The sequence below is a fragment of the Littorina saxatilis genome, linkage group LG3, assembly GCF_037325665.1.
Source record: "Littorina saxatilis isolate snail1 linkage group LG3, US_GU_Lsax_2.0, whole genome shotgun sequence".
Lineage (NCBI taxonomy): Eukaryota > Metazoa > Mollusca > Gastropoda > Littorinimorpha > Littorinidae > Littorina > Littorina saxatilis.
The window spans coordinates 70,014,249-70,036,748 of record NC_090247.1 but is presented as its reverse complement, the minus strand read 5'-3'; the positions used below and the strand labels follow the sequence as shown (position 1 = coordinate 70,036,748).

The following is a 22,500-nucleotide window of genomic DNA, read 5'->3' as shown; positions in this document are numbered from 1 at the left end:
ACTCGTATTAAACTAATTTTCAGGAATGATGAGGTGGCAAGTCGGTTCGACCTCGATCTACTTTCACTACTTCCGTCCTGGAAGAGCACGATCCGTTGGACAGACAGACAGACAGACAGACAGGCAGGCAGGCCCACAGATAGAGACACAGACATAACGCAAATAGAAAGAAAGAAAAAAGTATTGAAATAGGCAAAAGATGACACACACGCCAACCCATACTGACAGACATACATACAGACGGATTAAAAGACGGACGGACAAATAGAAAGACGGACGGATTCACAGACAGACAGACAGACACGCACACACGCACGCACGCACGCACGCACGCACGCACGCACGCATGCAAGCACACACACACGCACACACGCACGCACCCAAACACACACACAACAACACACACACACACACATACACACACACACACACACACACACACACACACACACACACACTCACACACACACACACACACAAACACACACTTCAGGACGTTGAACGCTAAGTCTACACTAGCTCCTACACATGCGTACAGTAGAGTCTTTCAATAGCTCTAAATACAACATATAGGCCGACAACTCGTATTTTCTTCAGACGAAACCAGCACGCTTTAAAAGTCACCCTGTGCAATTCAGATCGAAGAAACCCTGCACTGTCAAAAGGACCTGAATAGTGGAGGCACTATTCCCATTGTTAACTGCATGTCGCACTGAAACCCAAGACGAAAACTTTAACGCGAGCGACCGTGCGTAAATATTTGTGTTGTTCAACCGCTTAATCCGATTAACGCCCAAGTTGGCACGAGCCTGTTGCTTCGTAAAATTTTACCAAATGCACAGCGAATCTGTTCACAGCCAAAAACGAACATATTAATGACTGATTTTAAAGGAGTGTACATAATGTGTGCTCTTGTTGTTATTGAGTATGAGTAAATACATGCTTGTCCGGAGTTAAGATGATCTTTAGATTATCTGTGCGTTTGATTTTACTGAGAGAAGAAGGTTATAGCTTTGAGACTGGTGCTTTGTCAAAAGAATGGGGAAACAAATAAAATCGCTTCTAAAATAAATGTGAAACTATGTTTTCTGTGTGTGTGTGTGTGTGTGTGTGTGTGTGTGTGTGTGTGTGTGTGTGTGTGTGTGTGTGCGTGCGAAAGAGAGAGAGAGAGAGAGAGATAGAGAGAGAGAGAGAGAGAGAGAGAGAGAGAGAGAGAGAGAGAGAGAGAGAGAGAAAGAGAAATAGAGAGAAAGAGTGAGAGAGAGTGAGAGAGAGAGGGAGAAATAGAGAGAGAAAGAAAAAGAGAGAGAGGGAGAAAGAGAGAGAGAGAGAGAAAGAGAACAAGAGAGAGAGAGAGAGAGAGAGAGAGAGAGAGAGAGAGAGAGAGAGAGAGAGAGACAGAAGAGAAAGAGAGAGAGAGAGAGAGAGAGAGAGAGAGAGAGAGAGAGAGAGAGAGAGAGAGAGAGAGAGAGAGAGAGAGAGAGAGAGAGAGAGAGAGAGAGAGAGAGAGAGAGGCAAACTTCCCATTAACGGAAACCGAAACAGAAGAACTTACATATATTGTACTATCTTGGTTGAGCGCACTAAAAGGTTTTAGAAATGTAGTCTGTCTGGGCAAACACAATACCTCCACGAAATCAACCTGATTAATTCCACTGATACACACGGCACAGACGCACAGAGACAGAGACACACAGAGGCACAGACAGACAGCCATACACACACACACACACACACGCACACACACACACACACACACACACTCACACACACACACACACTCACACACCACCACCACCACCCCCTCTCCTTCCCCCCCCACACACAGACACATCTAGACAAAAACAAAAAGACTTACCTATTCGCACGAAAATCGACCGTCTGTCGCTCATAAACACAACCAGACAAGTAGGTTACATTTTACCGAGACAAAACCTCAGGCAACAACTGTCGCCGGACTGGACATATTCTCACTCCCAGAGTATCATCCGATAACACGCCTCAAGACCAGTCTGGGGAATGAATCTATCGGCGACTATCGGAGCAGTTCAATACAATTCGATCAGCCCTTCAGAGAGAAGTCAGCCGGTTTTCATCGAAGCGCACACAGGTAATTCGTAGAGCGATGGCTTGGTATGACTTTTAAAGGTACCCTTGTAAGCGGCCTGGTAGATCACAAAAGATCTGTTCAGGCAAAGTCCTGTTCGTGTGCGTAAGCCCTTGAAATTTGAAAGTCCCTGTAAATTTGAGTTTTTTTTTCGTCGAGAAAGAGAAATATGTGTATATATATTTGTAGTAAGTAACTGCAAGTCTTTGGACCTCATACATAATGACTAGAGCTGCTCCGATGCACAAAACAGTACTGTGCAGTTGAAGAAATAAACAAAATGCAGGCTCATTCGTGAATACAAATCCGAGCTCATTTTAAACTACCTCATAAAACTGCCTCAAACAGTCGTTTTGGGATCAGTCGTTTACGTTTTTTGAATGCAAGTCTGGACCAAACACCGACTACCACTGCCATACAGAAATTGTCGTCTACTACAAATCGTCTCGTGTGCAATAAATCCAAAATTCTTCACACCTTTTGGCATATAAAGTCTCCGCAGTGGCATACGCTGCAACGTTTGTGTGACATGTAATTCGCGCTTTATAGCCCTTTCTTGCACTGTCAATGGATTTTGTGTCAGGCACGGTAGCACTAGTTAACTGAAAGTCTTTCGGGTCAAGCAAGCAATGAAGCGTGATATATCTTACTCTTGAGCGTTATGAGCTGAGCACATGACTAAGAAGCAGCGAATATTCAAAAAGTCTTTACTACTAATTTCCTCTAAATCACTGGAAAACTAGCCTCTTCCCCCTTTCGAAGGAAAAGCAACATACACACACACGCACAAACACACGCACGCACGCACGCACGCTCGCACGCACACACCCACACACGCACACATACACACACACACACACACATTCACACACACACACACACACACACACACGTAGGTACGTACGCACGCACGCTCACACACACACACACACACACACACACACACGCTCACACACACATGCACACACACACAGAACCTTCACAACCAGGCTGTCGCCCAAACCGCCATTTCAACGAAAGAATGTAGTACGAACTGACGAAACATTGAACCAACCAAACAACCACCGTCAGAATAAACCAACCAAAAACAACATCAGAAAAACAACAGCAACAACAACAATCGAACGAACAAACTAACTAACTAACGAACCAACCAACGACCAACGACCACCCACCACCCACCCACACGCCCACCCAAACGACCCACCAACTGATTCCGACACCTCTGGTTGAGATATGCATTATGAGCAGGTGTTCGATCGATAAACCGCTCGTTACCCTCAGTAAGCTCCCCTGATAATATTGACGATAATATGTATTGCGTGCTTCCACAAGGTGATAGATGTATACATGAGGGTTAATCATTCTCTAGAGCTGTGTACCAGCGGAAACCATGTTACGAAGGTGATTTTGCTTTACTTGACCGATACATCTAAAACATACACATTGATTTCATTAATATATACCGGCACGGTTGGCCTAGTGGTAAGGCGTCCGCCCCGTGATCGGGAGGTCGTGGGTTCGAACCCCGGCCGGGTCATACCTAAGACTTTAAAATTGGCAATCTAGTGGCTGCTCCGCCTGGCGTCTGGCATTATGGGGTTAGTGCTAGGACTGGTTGGTCCGGTGTCAGAATAATGTGACTGGGTGAGACATGAAGCCTGTGCTGCGACTTCTGTCTTGTGTGTGGCGCACGTTATATGTCAAAGCAGCACCGCCCTGATATGGCCCTTCGTGGTCGGCTGGGCGTTAAGCAAACAAACAAACCAAACCAAATTTCATTAATAAATTCTGGTTCCATGTATATCCTTGGCCCGCAGAGAAAGAATAAGAAATACTTGCACATTGTGTGTGTCTACGTTTAGTACATTAAAAGGGTCTGAAAGTACATCACCTTTGTAACATGAAAACCAACGGTTGTGACATGGATTTGAGTACTAACGTATAAAACAATTATAACATAAACAAGAAATTCCTCCGATAGGAACTACACCCCCGTCAAAGGGAAATAACCTTCTCAGTTGGTGGCAGTGAGAATGGTTATTTCCCTTTGACCAACGGGGGTGTCCGTCTATACCAGGCCTTGTATAATTTTAATCCACCAATAACTCCCTAACCGTGTGTTTGACTGGTCCCAATTTTTTGTAAGGACCGTCTCAGGAATGTATAGAACCTGTTCACCAAGTTTGGTGACGATCAGTCCGTTCATTCTTGAGATCTACTTGCGAACACAAACACATCGAGTGAAACCTATACACACCCCTATACCGGGGGTGTAAAGACACAAATATCTACAAGGTTTTTGTTGCATGTCTGTATCATTATCTAACTGGCGTATTACTGAACAAATAAAGAGAATACAAGTCATTCTAGTTGCCATTTAATATAATATGTTATAATAATTTAAAGCACTAAAAATGCTTGTTACAAAATGGTAGACAGCTCTGGATATTAAGCTATGTACGCTTTTGTTGCCAGGCTGTCGGACCTGCCAGTAACACGCACAGGTCGGAGCAGTAGAAAATAAAATCTCCAGTAATTATAGCTACGCAACTTCTTATCTGCATCAACACTAATGACTCACGAAAAACAAGAAAGAGAACAAAAACAAGAACAGCAAGAACAAAAACAAGAACTAGAAGAACAAGAAGAACAAGAACAATAAACGCACGGACATGCGCAAAGGACTGCATGGTCATATACATGGACAAACACTCATGCCAACAACAAACACAACCAAACACCCTCAGAAACGAGAAGAAAGGTTACCATAATCAAACGGGCAGGTATGCTTGGAAATGATCAAAGAGTTTCTCAAGAAAGATGTCACGCTCAACCTCTATCTCGTTACCCCGGTCTGTCTGCGTGTGTGTGTGTATAACAAAACAAGGATACAGTGCTAAACTGATTCCAGGACATTTTGCAATTTGTTTTCATTTCCACAGCGTCATATCCGCCTTAGGGGCTGAGTGTACTTTTAACGTACAACTTTGTATTGTGATTGTAAAGTAACATTACAATCATATTCGTGGTGACGATGCGAATTTTTCCGAAGTAATCATCTTTCGAGTACAGGCTAACATTTGTAATTATCGACATTAACACTGAAGATGAACTGACTTCCTAGGCTCCTAGTTATGGAGTAAAATGTCCCCAAATGCCGCAAGACACCATGACCGGAAATACAACTCTGATGTGCTGGATAGAATACCGTGTTCTCTCAGCGAGCCTTCGAACCTTGTGGATGATAGACCGGAAATAAGTTTTCGCGGGGCATTTTGGGACATTTGACTTCATAACTAGGGGGCCAGGAAGTCAGTTCATCTTCCATGCTGTTGCCAATGATGGCGGATGGGTGGGGGTCGTATTTTCTTATTTGGCAAGGGAGATTGGCTCTTATCCCCGAGTACGCAGTACTAGGGTCCAACAGACTTTAATTGTGTGTGTGTCTGTCTGTCTATCTATCTGTCTGTCTGTCTATCTATCTGTCTGTCTGTCTCGACTTAACAGCTTATTGCTGGGAAACTACTGGGCGCAGTTCGTTCAAAAGTTGATACACTAACTTGATAATAGGTCCGATTGATCGTATTAAAACTTCATAATGTTACCTGGGACCTAAATGCGAAATAAATCACAAAAGCCACTCTTAACGGTGGGAGTTTTTGCGGTGGGAGGCTGGTCGCTTTGCGAACAGCCAGTCACTGAACTAAAGGGGAGACTTTGGGCGGCTGAGCCGAACACGTCACGCAGTGACGAGAAAAGCATGATTTGCAAGACAGCCGACGGGTGTGGATTTGGTCTCGGCAAAGAAACTATTGGTCTCGGTGAAAGAGAGACAGAGAGCACGAGAGAGTCTATGGCCAAAGTGATCCGGGTTCGATTCCCGGCATGGGCGGTCTATTTTATTTTTTAAATTCTTGTTTACTATTGTTTATTATGAACGTTTTAATGTTTTATTTTACTCTAATAGTTTTTTTAATTGTGTAAAATAAATAAATAATTTTTTTTTAATCCTAGTGATCCGGGTTCGATTCCCGGCATGGGCGGTCTATTTTTTATTTTTATTTTACATTTTTTTTTTAATTCTTGTTTACTATTGTTTATTATGAACGTTTTAATGTTTTATTTTACTCTAATAATTTTTTTAATTGTGTAAAATAAATAAATATTTTTATTTTTATTTTTTTTAAATCCACGTGCACAAGACAAAAACTTTCATACTGGGGGGAGAGTACTCGGGTCCAGCGCCAGCGTTTTTTTTATTACATTTAGTCAAGTTATGACTAAATGTTTTAACATAGAGGGGGGAATCGAGACGAGGGTCGTGGTGTATGTGTGTGTGTGTGTATATGTGTGTGTGTGTGTGTGTGTGTGTGTGTGTGCGTGCGTGCGTGCAGAGCGATTCAGACCAAACTACTGGACCGATCTTTATGAAATTTGACATGAGAGTTCCTGGGTATGAGGATGATATCCCCATACTTTTTTTCCTTTTTTTGATAAATGTCTTTGATGACATCATATCCGGCTTTTCGTGAAAGTTGAGGCGGCACTGTCACGCCCTCATTTTTTAACCAAATTGGTTGAAATTTTGGTCAAGTAATCTTCGACAAAGCCCGGACTTCGGTATTGCATTTCAGCTTGGTGGCTTAAAATTTAATTAATGACTTTGGTCATTAAAAATCTGAAAATTGTAAAACAAATTTTTTTTTATAAAACTATCCAAATTTACGTTCATCTTATTTTCCATCATTTGCTGATTCCAAAAACATATAAATATGTTATATTTGGATTAAAAACAAGCTCTGAAAATTAAATATATAAAAATTATTATCAAAATTAAATTTTCGAAATCAATTTAAAAACACTTTCATCTTATTCCTTGTCGGTTCCTGATTCCAAAAACATATAGATATGATATGTTTGGATTGAAAACACGCTCAGAAAGTTCAAACGAAGAGAGGTACAGAAAAGCGTGCTATCCTTCTCAGCGCAACTACTACCCCGCTCTTCTTGTCAATTTCACTGCCTTTGCCATGAGCGGTGGACTGACGATGCTACGAGTATACGGTCTTGCTGCGTTGCATTGCGTTCAGTTTCATTCTGTGAGTTCGACAGCTACTTGACTAAATGTTGTATTTTCGCCTTACGCGACTTGTGTTTATTCATCGTGAACGTTATTTCTTCTCTGTATTCTGTACTGTGGTGGCAATAACAATAGGGTTTTCGTTGTCATTATCTTGTTCTTGTTCATCAAGAGAAATAGTTCTTATTCCTTTGTTTTTGTTTCGTTTTATATTGTCTTCTTACCTTTTGTATTCCACTGAGAAACGTGAGCAAAGATTTGCTCAATTAAATAAGTGCAGACACATTTCTTCGTATTTTCCTGATGGGCAAGACAGATAGTTCTCATTCCAATTTTCTTTTCCTCAGTTTTCCCTTTCAGATTGCTCTTTATGTTCCGCCGAGGAACCTAAGCCAATTAATGAAAGTTTTCTATGACAAAGGTCCACATTAACTTCTCTTTCTTTCCAAGTAAGCGCATTGTACTCTGCTGAGTAACCTACGACAAGATTCTCTCACATTGTGAGTGTCGTACACCAAAGGTCCATCAGAGTTCATCTCAAAACGACTGGCTGTATAAGACATAGTGCAGTGCTCGCGCTAGTCATTTTCTTAACCGATATTTGTTTGCACATGTTAACCCCGTCTCCCGCAGAATCCAATTGCATACAAGTTCAACCAATTCACAGTGATGATATTAATTGTGTCAAACAAAATCTTAATTTGTAAGTAAGACCAGCCGCCAATTTCTGTCCCTATATCTTGCGATTTTTTCAAAAACGTCTTGTACTTGGTCTTGTTCTTCTCTATTTCTTCTTGTTCTTGTTCTTGTTCTTGTTGTTTTTCTTGTTCTTCTTTTAATCTTGTTCTTGTTCTTCTTGTTCTTGTTCTTGTTCTTGTTCTTGTTGTTCTTGTTCTTGTGCTTCTTGTTCTTGTTCTTGTTCTTCTTCTTGTTCTTGTTGTTCTTGTTGTTCTTGTTCTTGTTGTTCTTCTTGTTCTTGTTCTTGTTGTTCTTGTTCTTGTTGTTCTTGTTGTTCTTGTTGTTCTTGTTGTTCTTGTTGTTCTTGTTGTTCTTCTTGTTCTTGTATTTTTTGTTCTTGTTGTTCTTGTTCTTTTTGTTCTTATTCTTGTTCTTCTTGTTCTTTTATTTCTTGTTCTTCTTGTTCTTATTCTTGTTCTTGTTCTTGTTCTTCTTCTGCGATCAGCCTGCGTCGTCGTCATGATCACCTTATCAGGAAACACAGTCCAACTTTCTGCTTCCTCCATGATGGTAAAATAAAATAGGGGGGGTCCACGGATTCAATTTCCGGTCAAGGATATCGGCAATGAGAGGAGGCTTTTGATTTGCCCAAGCTAAGAAGCTCAGCAATTAGGAGCAAGATGGTGTCCCTTTTCAATAATAAGGTGCATGTTTTATGTGGTTGAATCTGTAAACCAAAGCCGGTGCTTGGCTTGTCAGTACATAGCACCTACATAATTTGTGTTAACTTTAACTAATTAATGTAAGTTTTAATTGAATTAATGTTAAACTGTAATTGCTGACTCGAACGGCTTGCCATGGACAGTGACAGTTTCACTTTGTGGACCGACGTCACCCTTTTTTTTTTGACAAGTCACGCACACTTCCGCTTAAAAATGGCGCGAATTGAATAGACGACTTTTGGGGAAGAAGCAGCAGACAGGAATAACAACAGCGAGCTCTTCAAAGAAAATAGAATGACTGACATTGCCTCAAGTACAAGGTCGATTGAGGAAATACGTCACCGAAGCAGAAGCGTCCCGAAACGGTCTGAAATGGAAATCAGGGACATTTGTGACCCTCCACCTCGGAATGAGTCGCATGTCACATTTGCATGATTTACATATTTGTACATTTTCCTAAAGAGTTTGTTATGCTCTATCCAGTGGTGAAACCCGTTTTAGAAAAGAGCGAAAACTGTTTGAGTTATAAGCCTGTGACTAAGGTGACCCTCACACTGTTACCAGACACTCCCCGGACTTATATTAAGCCTAGCGCAGAACCGCGCGAGGTGACATGCGACTCATTTCGTGGTGGAGGGTCACATTTAAAATGCAGACAGATGTCTGTAATTTGGATCCAGGGCACGGTTTGTGTTTGGAATAAGCAGAGTGTGTCAGGACTATTGGGTACATTGTTGTGACACTGTCGTGAAACAAAATGTTGTATTGTTTCAACGTCACTATTTCTGTGTCTTTGCCTCTGTCTGTGGTGTGTCTGCATGCCTTCCTGTTTTTTATGTCCGTGTGTTTGTCTGGCTGTCTCTGTCTGTTTCAGTGTCTTTCTGAGTGTGTCTCTGTCTGTCTCGTCCTGTCTATGTTCGTCTTAGCGCTCAACCTTCCTTGTGCGTGGCTCTTACCTGTGGGCTTCTCTCTGCGCTCTTGTTCCTGTCCCTGTACATTCTACCGCTTGCGAACATTCGTACCTTGTTATATGTACTTACGTGACTGTGCTTGTTCTCTGTTGTTTTGTTATACCCTGATTCTCAAACCCGTTACTGTTTAAACACCAGACATGAACACCAATCAATTAGCTCGCCTGTCTGCCTGGTTGTCTCCCTCTCGCCCCTCTCTTTCTGCTTTCTTTGCTTACCCATCTCTTCTGCTTTTTTACATTTCATTTTTTAAAATATTTTATTTTATTTTATTTTTTTACAGTATTTGAGCGTGATGATTTTTTCTTATCATCAGCTTATCTTTTCTTGTTGGTCTTCAGCCCGTGTTTGTTAAATACTTTTTCAGGAGCGAGTTAGACATAAAACGCATCTCTTGCATTTGTTTTGTCTTATCTTGTAATTTTAACCGTTCCTTTGTATTTTCTTCTCCTTAATCTTCGTGTTCTTCGTATTCTCCTTCTGCCTATGTTTGGTTTTCTTTTGCTGTTTACAGAGACAAACTCCAATCTGTGCACGTCAAATTGCCTTTGTGTTGGCTTGATTGTGAAATAACGCGTTGAAAGACGGATCAGAATTTCAGCCAATGCAAAAATGACACCGTTTTTGCTGCGGGGCTAGGCTAGTCTGATCACGTGGCAACATGGCGGACATGATCTGCTTTTCGCTGTCAACTGGCCGCATTAAATGTCAGATCATGTCTCAAGCTGTCCAGGCAATCTGATTCCCAAGTGAGCGCGTTTCTTTTATTTGTGGAGAGTGGACGTAATGGAAACGGAAGTTGAATCCGCCATTTTCCTCTGCTTCCGATTCAATTTCCCTCCATTGTAGGTGAGTGAAAGGAGGATGGTCGGGATGAAGGAGTGAGGGGAGGGGTAAGGGTGAGGGGTGGGTGGGAGGAGGGGGGGGGGGGGGTGACGAGGCTGATGGAGGAGGTTGAAAGCGCATGCGTGCATATCAATGAGTGATCTTCTAATGGGAATACCAGTCTTAGGGATGCCGTTTGGAATGTAAGATCTAACATTATTTAACATGTCAACATTTAAGATCTTACATTACCAAGTGCACTCTATATGCTTGTGTGTGTGTGTGTGTGTGTGTGTGTGTGTGTGTGTGTGTGTGTGTGTGTGTGTGTGTGTGTGTGTGTGTGTGTGTGTGTGTGTGTGTGTGTAATAGTTGCTTCTATTGATGTGTTTTAATGTTGTTGTGTGTTCATGGTCAGCCACAAAGGTAATTTCCCATTTTGAGATAATAAAGTGATATTGCACTGAATTGTTAGTGTATTGTTTTGTATTGTATTGCATTGTATTGTATTGTATTTTATTGCATAGTATTGTAATGTTTTGTATTGCATTGTATCGCATGGTATAGCATTGTATCGCATGGTATAGCATTGAATTGTATAGCATTGAATTGTATTGCATTGCATTGCATTGTATTGTATTGTATTGTATTGTGTTGCGTTGCGTTGCCTTGCATTGTATTGTATTGTATTGTATTGTATTGTATTGTATTGTCTGCAATTTCTTAAAACCTGGTCTACACCTATGTTCGTGTTAGCTTCACCTGCAATGGTTACCCGTTGGGTTTAACAGACACTTACACACCTGCACTCACGCACGCACGCTCAACACACGCACGCACACAGGTTCGCACGAATGCACACACACACAGACTAGACACACGCGCTGATGCACACATAAACGCACAGACACAAACACAGACACGCACATACACGCAGACATATGCTCACACACACACACACACACACACACACACACACGCGCGCCCGCACGCGTGCACACACCTTCCTTAAAGGCACAGTAAGCCTCCGGTAAACCATCACAGATACTGTCAGGCTTTTTTACACACAGTACAAACACCCTTCCATTTGAACGCTCACCAAACGGGAACATCCTAGGTGCCCTCCGTAAAGAGCGAGCAATTTTCAAAGAATTTATTTTTGTGTGGTTTATCTTAACCCCTGAGCCATCGTAAACCCGTGTGATCCAGTTTTCCTTTTTCACAATGTAGTCGTCAGTTAGTAATTTGAATGCGACTCGCTGTGAGCTTATCTGCAATAGCACGTTAGTATGTACCTCTCACTATGCACGAAACAAACAGCTGTGGCTCACAAGAATTCTAGCGATGGCTTTTGACTGTTCAGAGGAACTGGCGATGCCTATAAACCGTCGTCTGCTACGATAACCACGACCTTGCGTGATCCTGCTTCCGGGCTTTTCTTTTTTCAAACTTTCTAAACTTCGAATTGTACTGATCTTGTCTTGATGAAAAAAGAATTCTTTTATGATTTAAGAATGTTTGTGTAACAAGCTGTCAATTTATTATTTAGATTTTAAAAGTTAGGTCTGGCGCCAAAACGCACCACGGTCCGATTGTCTCTGAGCAATCGGCGCAAAATTAATTCTTTACAAATTGCTCGCTCTTTACGTAGGGCACCTAGGATGTTCCCGTTTGGTGAGCGTTCAAATGGAAGGGTGTTTGTACTGTGTGTAAAAGCCTGACAGTATCTGTGATGGTTTACGGGAGGCTTACTGTGCCTTTAAACACATGCAAATCGATTAACAGACAGACAGACAGACAGACAGACAGACAGACAGACAGACAGACAGACAGACAGACAGACAGACAGACAGACAGACAGACAGACAGACAGACAGACAGACAAGCACACAGACTGAAAGATTCACGAAAATGATAACACACCATCGCTTTATTGATATGGGGGAGGGGGGGGGGGGTCTACGACATAGCTAAAATTTGAATTTAAATGATTAATATTATCGACTGATCCATCTAAATCATTGCACCGAGTCTTTGCTTTCCACAACAATTCAGTTTCCTATAACTTTGAAGCCGAACAAAGACAACAGATCACTCGACGCCCTAATGGGTATTCATGTTCCTTTGTTGTTTGCAAACATAAAGGGGATTTTACATCTCATGGTTTGTATTGAGTCACTATAAAGGTACAAACCTTCTCGTATCGGTGATTATGTTCATTAACTAATGGCCCTATTCTACACAGACCACAAATCCCACGAATCCCACAAATCGCCACGAATTGATAGATTTTAGGATTCGTAGTTAAATCGAAATCAGTTCTTGAAGTTCTTAAACTGATTCGCATACTGTATATACATTCGTAGTCAGTTCTTGCAATTCTTGAGCAATCGGGAATTCGTGGCGAAAGTTTTGAGCTGTTCAAAAGTTTGGCCACGAATCCCCGAATGAGTTAGGAATACCTACGAATCGATTCAGATTCAGTTACGATGCCTAAGAATGTACTACGAATTTGTTACGAATTAACTACGATTTTTCGAAATCGGGAGTTCGTGGACACCATTTTGAATCGTGGGATTCGTGGTCTGTGTGGAATAGGGCCATAACATAAACTCTACACTGAAATGTTCCACTTCCACGCGTGCTACTTTTGCTCGTAGAACTACCTTCTTATTCTTCTTCTTCTGCGTTCGTGGGCTGAAACTCCCACGTACACTCGTGTTTTTGCACGAGTGGATTTTTACGTGTATGACCGTTTTTACCCCGCCATTTAGGCAGCCATACGCCACTTTCGGAGGAAGCATGCTGGGTATTTTCGTGTTTCTATAAACCACCGAACTCTGACATGGATTACAGGATCTTTTCCGTGCGCACTTGGTCTTGTGCTTGCGTGTGCACACGAAGGGGGATAAGCCACTAAGCAGGTCTGCACATAAGTTGACCTGGGAGATCGGAAAAATCTCCACACTTAACCCATCAGGCGGCCGCGGCCGGGATTCGAACCCTTGACCTTCCGATTAAGAGGCCGACGTCTTACCACCCCGCCACAGCGCCCGTCCGCACGTTGTTCAAAACTGGATACAGAAAGTTTGTTTGAAAGTGGAACACTTCAATTTGAGTGTAAAAGGAAGGTTTTAGTCCGCGTGGAAGCCAGGGCAGATCATGGCGGCGAAGAAATCGTGTATGCACGAAGGTGGGGTTTCAGGCCGCGTTCGCTGCACAGAATTCTGCACATGATTCTCAGCCCTATCTGTTCAAGCTCGTAGCCCCGGATAGTCAATCAATCAATCAATATGAGGCTTATATCGCGCGTATTCCGTGGGTACAGTTTTAAACGCAGGGATTTATTTGTTTATTTTTTTAAATTTTTTATTTTATGCAATTTATATCGCGCACATATTCAAGGCGCAGGGATTTATTTATGCCGTGTGAGATGGAATTTTTTTACACAATACATCACGCATTCACATCGGCCAGCAGATCGCAGCCATTTCGGCGCATATCCTACTTTTCACGGCCTATTATTTCAAGTCACACGGGTAATACTATTTTGGTGGACATTTTTATCTATGCCCATACAATTTTGTCAGGAAAGACCCTTTTGTCAATCGTGGGATCTTTAACGTGCACACCCCAATGTAGTGTACACGAAGGGACCTCGGGTTTTCGTCTCATCCAAAAGACTAGCACTTGAACCCACCACCTAGGTTAGGAAAGGGGGGAGAAAATTGCTAACGCCCTGACCCAGGGTCGAACTCGCAACCTCTCGCTTCCGAGCGCAAGTGCGTTACCACTCGGCCACCCAGTCCTGATAGTCATAAATAAACCACCACTTTAAGGACATTTTACGTAGGTGGAACCCAAGAAACTTATGAAAAACATGGTGATACATGACACTTGTTTTACGAAGTCTTAATTGTAACTTGTAACCATTTATCTCACCCATCCCCGTCATCCTCCCGTTTACCAGCCTTTTTTTATCGTATAAAATTGAATGTCCAATATAGGCATTTTAAGCCCTGACGGACACTAAACCCCATAATTTTCGTTCGGGCATTTTACATCTCGTGTTTCGGAGTGATTTTTAAACTCATTTCAAACCAGTATCGTCGGATCTGTTTATGAATTCGTTTTGTGATAAATAGGGAAACTAAGTCGTCATCTGTGATGACTGTGATCGGTCATTCTGTGTGCCAGGTTTGACAATACAGATTAGCATGAAAACAAAACAATAGATAGAAATTGACCAAAAAGCATCAACACTTTTATGTAGATTTGTATCTTTCGCACATGCACACGACATGAAGTACCGGCACGGTTAGCCTAGTGGTAAGGCGTCCGCCCCGTGATCGGGAGGTCGTGGGTTCGAACCCCGGCCGGGTCATACCTAAGACTTTAAAATTGGCAATCTAGTGGCTGCTCCGCCTGGCGTCTGGCATTATGGGGTTAGTGCTAGGACTGGTTGGTCCGGTGTCAGAATAATGTGACTGGGTGAGACATGAAGCCTGTGCTGCGACTTCTGTCTTGTGTGTGGCGCACGTTATATGTCAAAGCAGCACCGCCCTGACATGGCCCTTCGTGGTCGGCTGGGCGTTAAGCAAACAAACAAACGACATGAAGTTAAATCAGAAATGTGTCTGGCTGATAAGCAAGCTTTAAACAATTCTTAAAAGAACACAAAAGGACAAGAACACGCACACACACGCGCAAGCAGGCCCGTTCGTTCGCACTCACGCACGCACAGAGACACACAGAGGCACAGAGACACAGAGACAGACACAGACACAGACACAGACACAGACACACACACACACACACACACACACACACACACACACACACACACACACACACACACACACACACACACACACACTCAAACACAAATATCAACATCAGCCCTTTATGTCGAAATAGTCTGGCAAAAATCACACAACACAGCAAAAACGTTTTTGCAGAGAGACAGACGCTCATCACACACACACCAGTATAGCAGCCAACACTTTATGTTGTTTGTGACCGCATTCTTGTTTCGAACCTTGAACATATTTTTGAAAGAGCATAAACGTCGGAACGTTTGACTTACAAACATGAAACTTTGTGAACGAATCATCCATCACCTGAACGATTTGTACACAAAATATGAAGTTATTAGCATTTGTGTTGGAGGCAATTTTTTCTCTTCTGTACATAGACTGACACATCGTTTTGACAGACAAATCCTTTAATATGCGAACAAGAACACTTTAACGGTTGGAGAGATAGAACCACGTGAGGGGTTACCTCTGAACCACTCAATGATTTCCTGTCCAAATATTGAAAGCCAGCAGCACAGAGCAGCAGCTCTATTCCGGAGAAAAGGCAAGCGTGATCTCTCTAATCGCGAAACGTTACCACCATCTCGCATCTTTCTCAGATCAGGCAGCAGTGATATATTCACGCACAGACGGAATCGACCATGTCGCTACAAAGCCCGTGTGTTCATGGCCCTTGAACCAAATAATGAGCGGTCTGTATGGGGCCCCTACATGTGGATGATTAGCGTTCTGTTCAGGGGCCCTGCACGTGGATTACACGGGCACTGTTCACGGTCCCTCCCACATGATAAAAGGCAACCTGTTCAGGACCCCTATTCCTCGGGGAAGAGTTTTCTGTTCCGGATCCCTGCACTTGGATGACTGTTCAGAGCCCCTGCCTCTGGATACAGGGCTCCTGCATCTGCAGAACGATCTTGCTCGTCACAGCCCTTCATACTGCACAATTAATGGACGTGTGTTTTTCATGGATAATAAGCGTTATGTTCAGCGCCGTAATCTCTGGAAAACTGGCCCCTGCATCTGGATGATGGGTGTTCGATTCGGGCTACGTTCAGCGCCGTATTGTCTGGGTAGCTGGCCCTTGCATCTGGATGATGGGTGTTCGATTCAGGGCTATGTTCAGCGCCGTATTGTCTGGATAACTGGCGGTATGCTCAGGGCCCCTGCATTACGATGTTGCGCACTTTGTTCTGGGCCCCTCTCGTTGAGTAAGGTGTTGTGTTCAGAGTCCTTACACCTTGGTGATTGGAGTTGTTTCCAGGGCCCCAGAACCTGGATGATAACTCATGAACCCCGCACCCGCACATAACGTTGGGCTCAGGGCCCCCACACCTAGATGATGGTTGTTTGATACAGGGCACCTGCATCTGGATCATGGGTGTTCGAGCCAGGATCTTAACGATTGGCGCTCGATTTAGGGCCCCTACATCAGGATAATAGGTGTTCAATTCAGGGCCCCTGCATCAGGATGAAGGCCGGGAGTTTCATTCAGGGTCCATGCACAAACCAAGCACGTGCACCGAAGGTTGTGTCCGGGGCCCCTACACCTGAATGATTTGTGCTCGATTCCGGGCCACTGTATCATGATGATAGATGGAAAATTCAACAACAAATTGTTGTTGAATTAAAAAGCAATTTAATGGAAATTATATGAAGTCTTATATCGCGCGCGTATCTCCAGACTCGGACTCAAGGCGCAGGGATCTATTTATGCCGTGTGAGATGGAATTTTTTACACAATACATCACGCATTCATATCGACCAGCAGATCGCAGCCATTTCGGCGCATATCCTACTTTTCACGGCCTATTATTCCAAGTCACACGGTTATTTTGGTGGACATTTTTTTTGTTTATCTATGCCTATACAATTTTGCCAGGAAAGACCCTTTTGTCAATCGTGGGATCTTTAACGTGCACACCCCAATGTAGTGTACACGAAGGGACCTCGGTTTTTCGTCTCATCCGAAAGACTAGCACTTGAACCCACCACCTAGGCTAGGAAAGGGGGGAGAAAATTGCTAACGCCCTGACCCAGGGTCGAACTCGCAACCTCTCGCTTCCGAGCGCAAGTGCGTTACCACTCGGCCACCCAGTCCTGTTCACGGAAATGTAACCTGAAATGTAAAAGAAAACAAAATTAAAATGTCATTGAAAAAAAAGACCAATGAAGAAGGATATGCTCACCGCCCAAAAAGAAAGGGGAAAAAAAAGAAGAAAAAAAAAAGAGACGAAAGAGGCAAAAAAGATGGGTTGAAGCAGCCTTGCATGCAACTGAGGTCAAAAAAAAAAAAAAAAAAAAAAGAGGAAAATTCAGGGCCCTTGCATCTGGATGAAGGGTGTTCAATTCAGGGCCCCTGCACCTGGATGAGCGTTGTGTTCAGGGCCCCTCCACCTGGATAACCGGCGTTCTGTTCTTGGGGCGGGAGGAGAGCAGGGCCCAACAGTGCAGGCGGAACTTGCTGGAGCTGACCACGGGGCACAGCGGCAGCACAGTGAAATACAGGTAGAAGGTCACCTGGAACACCTGGTTGAGCAGGATGTCGTGCTCGCGCGGCTGCAGCCCGTAACCGAAGCGAAGCACGAGGACCAGCAGCCCGGACACCGCCCGGGGCGTGACGAGCAGCAGAAAGCACGCCGCCTGACTCAGTACCAGACGGTGCACCTCCCGCAGTCTGGGGACCGCGTCGCGCCGCACTAACCGCAGCCCCCCGAGCTCCGTGATGACGTCACCTGACGGGCACGTGTAGATGACGCGCTCGCGGCCCTTGACGGACACCTTGCGACAGCCCAGGCGCTTGACGCCGCGGCAGTAGGGGCGCAGGCGGCGGAAGAGGACGATGAAGACGAAGACGATGAAGAAGAAGGAGGGCAGGACGAGGAGGACGAGCACGTCCAGGGCGTTGAGGACCTGCATGGCGCGCTCGTTCTCCGGGATCACCGTGCACACTCTGCTCCCCCGGTGAACCAGCGAGAAGTGCGTCCACGACTTGTAGGAGTAGACGGTGAACGTCAGCACGGCCAGCGCCAGCACCGCCACCTTGGCCGCCGTGGGCGAGTTGAGCCAGGGCACCTCCCGGGGTCGGATCCAGTCCCACAGCACCAGGTAGGCGCCCAGCACGCTGATCCACACGGCCAGGAAGGTGAAGAAGTGCGAGGAGAAGATGTGCAGCTGGCAGAGCCCCGGCAACCAGAACACGTCCACCCCCGTGTCGGCAAGCCACGACGTGAAGACGGTGAGCAGGAAGGAGGCGGAGGACACGTTGAGGCACACCAGGAAGTGCGAGAAGAACTTGTAGCGCAGGTGTGTGCCCAGCAGCACCACGATGCCTAGGACGGACCCTGCTACGCCCACCGCGATGAACACCGGCACGATGTACACCTTAACGGAGGAAAAAGACAGAAACGGGATAGAGCCTTGTAAGTTTATCGTCTTTATTGTCTTATTCTTCTTCTGGTTTATTATTGTCACGTCCACCATCATGAACATGTGTGTAATTTAGTACCTGCATACAATCAAAGGCGTAGTGAAGGTCTACCTTGCATCATCCATTCCTTACTAACACAGACACACAAACACAGACCCAGCAGTAACAGATCTAACCTCACCTGCATACACTCCAAAGCGTTGTGAAGATCTACTCTGCTTCATCCATTAATTAACTAACAGAGACACACTAACAGAGACACACTAACAGAGACACACTAACAGAGGCACACTAACAGAGACACACTAACAGAGACACACTAACAGAGACACACTAACACAGACACACTAACAGAGACACACTAACACAGACACACTAACAGAGACACACTAACAGAGACACACTAACAGAGACACACTAACAGAGACACACTAACAGAGACACACTAACAGAGGCACACTAACAGAGACACACTAACAGAGGCACACTAACAGAGACACACTAACAGAGACACACTAACAGAGACACAATAACAGAGACACACTAACAGAGACACACTAACAGAGACACACTAACAGAGACACACTAACAGAGACACACTAACAGAGGCACACTAACAGAGACACACTAACAGAGACACACTAACAGAGACACACTAACAGAGACACACTAACAGAGACACACTAACAGAGGCACACTAACAGAGACACACTAACAGAGACACACTAACAGAGACACACTAACAGAGGCACACTAACAGAGACACACTAACACAGACACACTAACACAGACACACTAACACAGACACACTAACACAGACACACTAACACAGACACTCTAACACAGACACTCTAACACAGACACACTAACACAGACACACTAACACAGACACACTAACACAGACACACTAACACAGACACACTAACACAGACACACTAACACAGACACACTAACACAGACACACTAACACATACACACTAACACAGACACAATAACACAGACACACTAACACAGACACAATAACACAGACACAATAACACAGACACACTAACACAGACACACTAACACAGACACACTAACACAGACACAATAACACAGACTAGACACACTAACACAGACACACTAACACAGACACAATAACACAGACACACTAACACAGACACACTAACACAGACACACTAACACAGACACAATAACACAGACAGACTAACACAGACACACTAACACAGACACACTATCACAGACACACTAACACAGACACACTAACACAGACACACTAACACAGACACACTAACACAGACAAACTAACACAGACACACTAACACAGACACACTAACACAGACACACTAACACAGACACACTAACACAGACACACTAACACAGACACAATAACACAGACACACTAACACAGACACAATAACACAGACACACTAACACAGACACACTAACACAGATACACTAACACAGACACACTAACACAGACACACTAACACAGACACACTAACACAGACACACTAACACAGACACACTAACACAGACACACTAACACAGACACAATAACACAGACACAATAACACAGACACACTAACACAGACACACTAACACAGACACACTAACACAGACACAATAACACAGACACACTAACACAGACACACTAACACAAACACAATAACACAGACACACCAACACAGACACACTAACACAGACACAATAACACAGACACAATAACACAGACACACTAACACAGACACACTAACACAGACACAATAACACAGACACACCAACACAGACACGCTAACACAGACACAATAACACAGACACAATAACACAGACACACTAACACAGACACACTAACACAGCCACACTAATATAACACAGACACACTAACACAGACACAATAACACAGACACAATAACACAGACACACTAACACAGACACACTAACACAGACACACCAACACAGACACACTAACACAGACACACTAACACAGACACACTAACACAGACACACTAACACAGAAAAACTAACACAGACACACTAACACAGACACACTAACACAGACACAATAACACAGACACAATAACATTTACCCCACATCCACAGACTTAACCTTACATGCATACACTCCAAGGCGTTGTGAAGGTCTTAATTGCTTCATCCATTATTTACTAACACAGGCACACTAACACAAACACACCAACACATACACAGTAACAGACACACTAACATAGACCCAACAGCCATATATATATGTATAGGTTACAACACGAGTGGTTTTTTATATGGCTCGTATTTCAGTCAAGACCCAGCGGATGAATATCATAGGGATCCACGAGCCTGTGGCGAGAAAAAGAAGAAGAAAGTTTCTTCTGACTATATATATATATCCTTGCCTATTGTGAAGGTCTTCATTGCTTTATCCATTCCTAACAAACAGACACACTAAACAGACACACTAAATATAGACCCCACACCCACACACTTTAACCTCACCTGCATACACTCCAAGGCGTTGTGAAGACTTCCACTCCTCCAGGGCCTCCTGGGTGCCATGTCATCCTCCTGCGTGGTGTAGTGAACGACGCTGCTGTCGTTGTTCATGTCACCGTTCTCCGCGGTCGTGTGTAGGGAGAAGGAATGGTTCTTCACGAACAGGAACGTGTGCAGAAAGAATCGGATTGAACCCGTGCATAACGGGGCCATTGCTTGTGCTGGCCGGGCCTTGGAAATTGCCCCTGCTGGATGTTTTTGCTCAACGCAGGAATACTTGCCCTAGTTTCACTTAATCTTCAAGCAGATACATACGCGACCACAGCCTGATTGGTTTGCTCAACGCGGGAATACTCGCTCTAGTTTCACTTAAATCTTCAAGCAGATACATACGCGACTACAGTTTGATTCGCACCCTTCATGTCAGTAGTGTAATTCCACGCGTAGTATGATACTTGCAGGAAATATTCGACAGTCTGTGTATAAATGCAGGGATGTAAATCCTATGTTGTTCCAATGTCCAAGCAGATGTTTACACCTGTCTTGCGGCCTCTTGTCAGTACTCTTGTCAGTAATGTGTTCAAGATAGGAAAAGAAGCTTCTTGGAAATACAATAAACAATCAACTTTAATGAAGGTCTGCTGTATTTGTGAACTCGCAGTTTTTTAAACCCTGAACTGTGTTTAACGTCCAAACAGTACTCACACAAGGACGAAGGTGTCTTGAAGCCTACACGCCTGTAGTATACACATCAAAAGCGAAATAAGACGTATCAGCTTCGTAGAATATATACTGATCAGCACTCTTGGTTTAAGGTTTGCAGTCTAAATTCAAACCATGCACCTATCCTATCCTATGGACAGACCAGACATGACTGTTTGAGTGTAATCCAGTTGTTTTTCCTTTGGGCGATTGAATCCAAGTTGTTTGCAGTTGACATGCAGAAATATTTCTTGTTTCTTACTACTTTTTCACTTGGTTATGGTTTGCAATCCACAGAGTATTTGCTAAATAATCAGACACACATATATCGTATTAGTGCTCAATTCAGTTGCTTACGATTCTCAAAGCGCAAAGTTGTTGCTTATAATCAGACACACACATATCGTATTAGCGCTCTCTTGACTTTGGTATGCTTCTCAAGCTCTAGTTAGTGCTGAGCAGTCAGACACTGATATTGTATTCTGCACACGACATGACCCTTGGAAAACCTTTCAGAAGAATTCTGTCACACAGCCTTCATCGTTGACTTGCCTTTACTGACATTTCCCTCGGGAACAAGGTTAAACTCACAACGTGGTTCAAGTTGTAGGTCGGTCGGGTTCGTGGTTGCCAAAACACATGTAAAGTAGGTTGCCAAAAAACATGTATCGCAGGTCGGAT

General features: G+C 43.8%; 2 protein-coding genes across 5 annotated transcripts in view; both read right to left on the bottom strand.

Annotated features, from left to right (window-relative positions):
* The window catches only part of LOC138963130 (uncharacterized), an 87,627-nt gene extending 85,021 nt beyond the window's left edge, over positions 1–2,606 (bottom strand). Inside the window, exon 1 of one of the 4 annotated variants that reach the window (XM_070335153.1) lies at positions 2,585–2,606. The gene's annotated coding sequence lies outside the window, so the exon portion shown is untranslated. Of the gene's footprint in view, positions 1–1,858; positions 2,363–2,584 lie in introns of those variants that run through there. The other 3 variants (XM_070335155.1, XM_070335150.1, XM_070335149.1) reach the window with 3 other exon arrangements.
* Positions 2,607–16,593: 13,987 nt separating this feature from the next.
* Positions 16,594–22,449, bottom strand: LOC138963122 (uncharacterized). The gene is made up of 2 exons (XM_070335145.1): positions 21,121–22,449; positions 16,594–18,581 (listed from the first exon to the last, which is right to left on the bottom strand). Exons 1-2 carry the CDS (start codon positions 21,328–21,330, stop codon positions 17,580–17,582), a joined length of 1,212 nt encoding a protein of 403 aa, XP_070191246.1. The 5' UTR covers positions 21,331–22,449; the 3' UTR covers positions 16,594–17,579.
* Positions 22,450–22,500: the final 51 nt, after the last annotated feature.

What these genes read in the sequence shown, in the direction of transcription:
- LOC138963122 (XM_070335145.1), bottom strand. Translation starts at nt 21,330, where the DNA reads ATGGCCCCGTTATGCACGGGTTCAATCCGATTCTTTCTGCACACGTTC. An exon ending in ACGCCTTGGAGTGTATGCAG is followed by an intron (nt 18,582 to 21,120) that starts GTGAGGTTAAAG and finishes TCCTCCGTTAAG; the next exon opens with GTGTACATCGTGCCGGTGTT.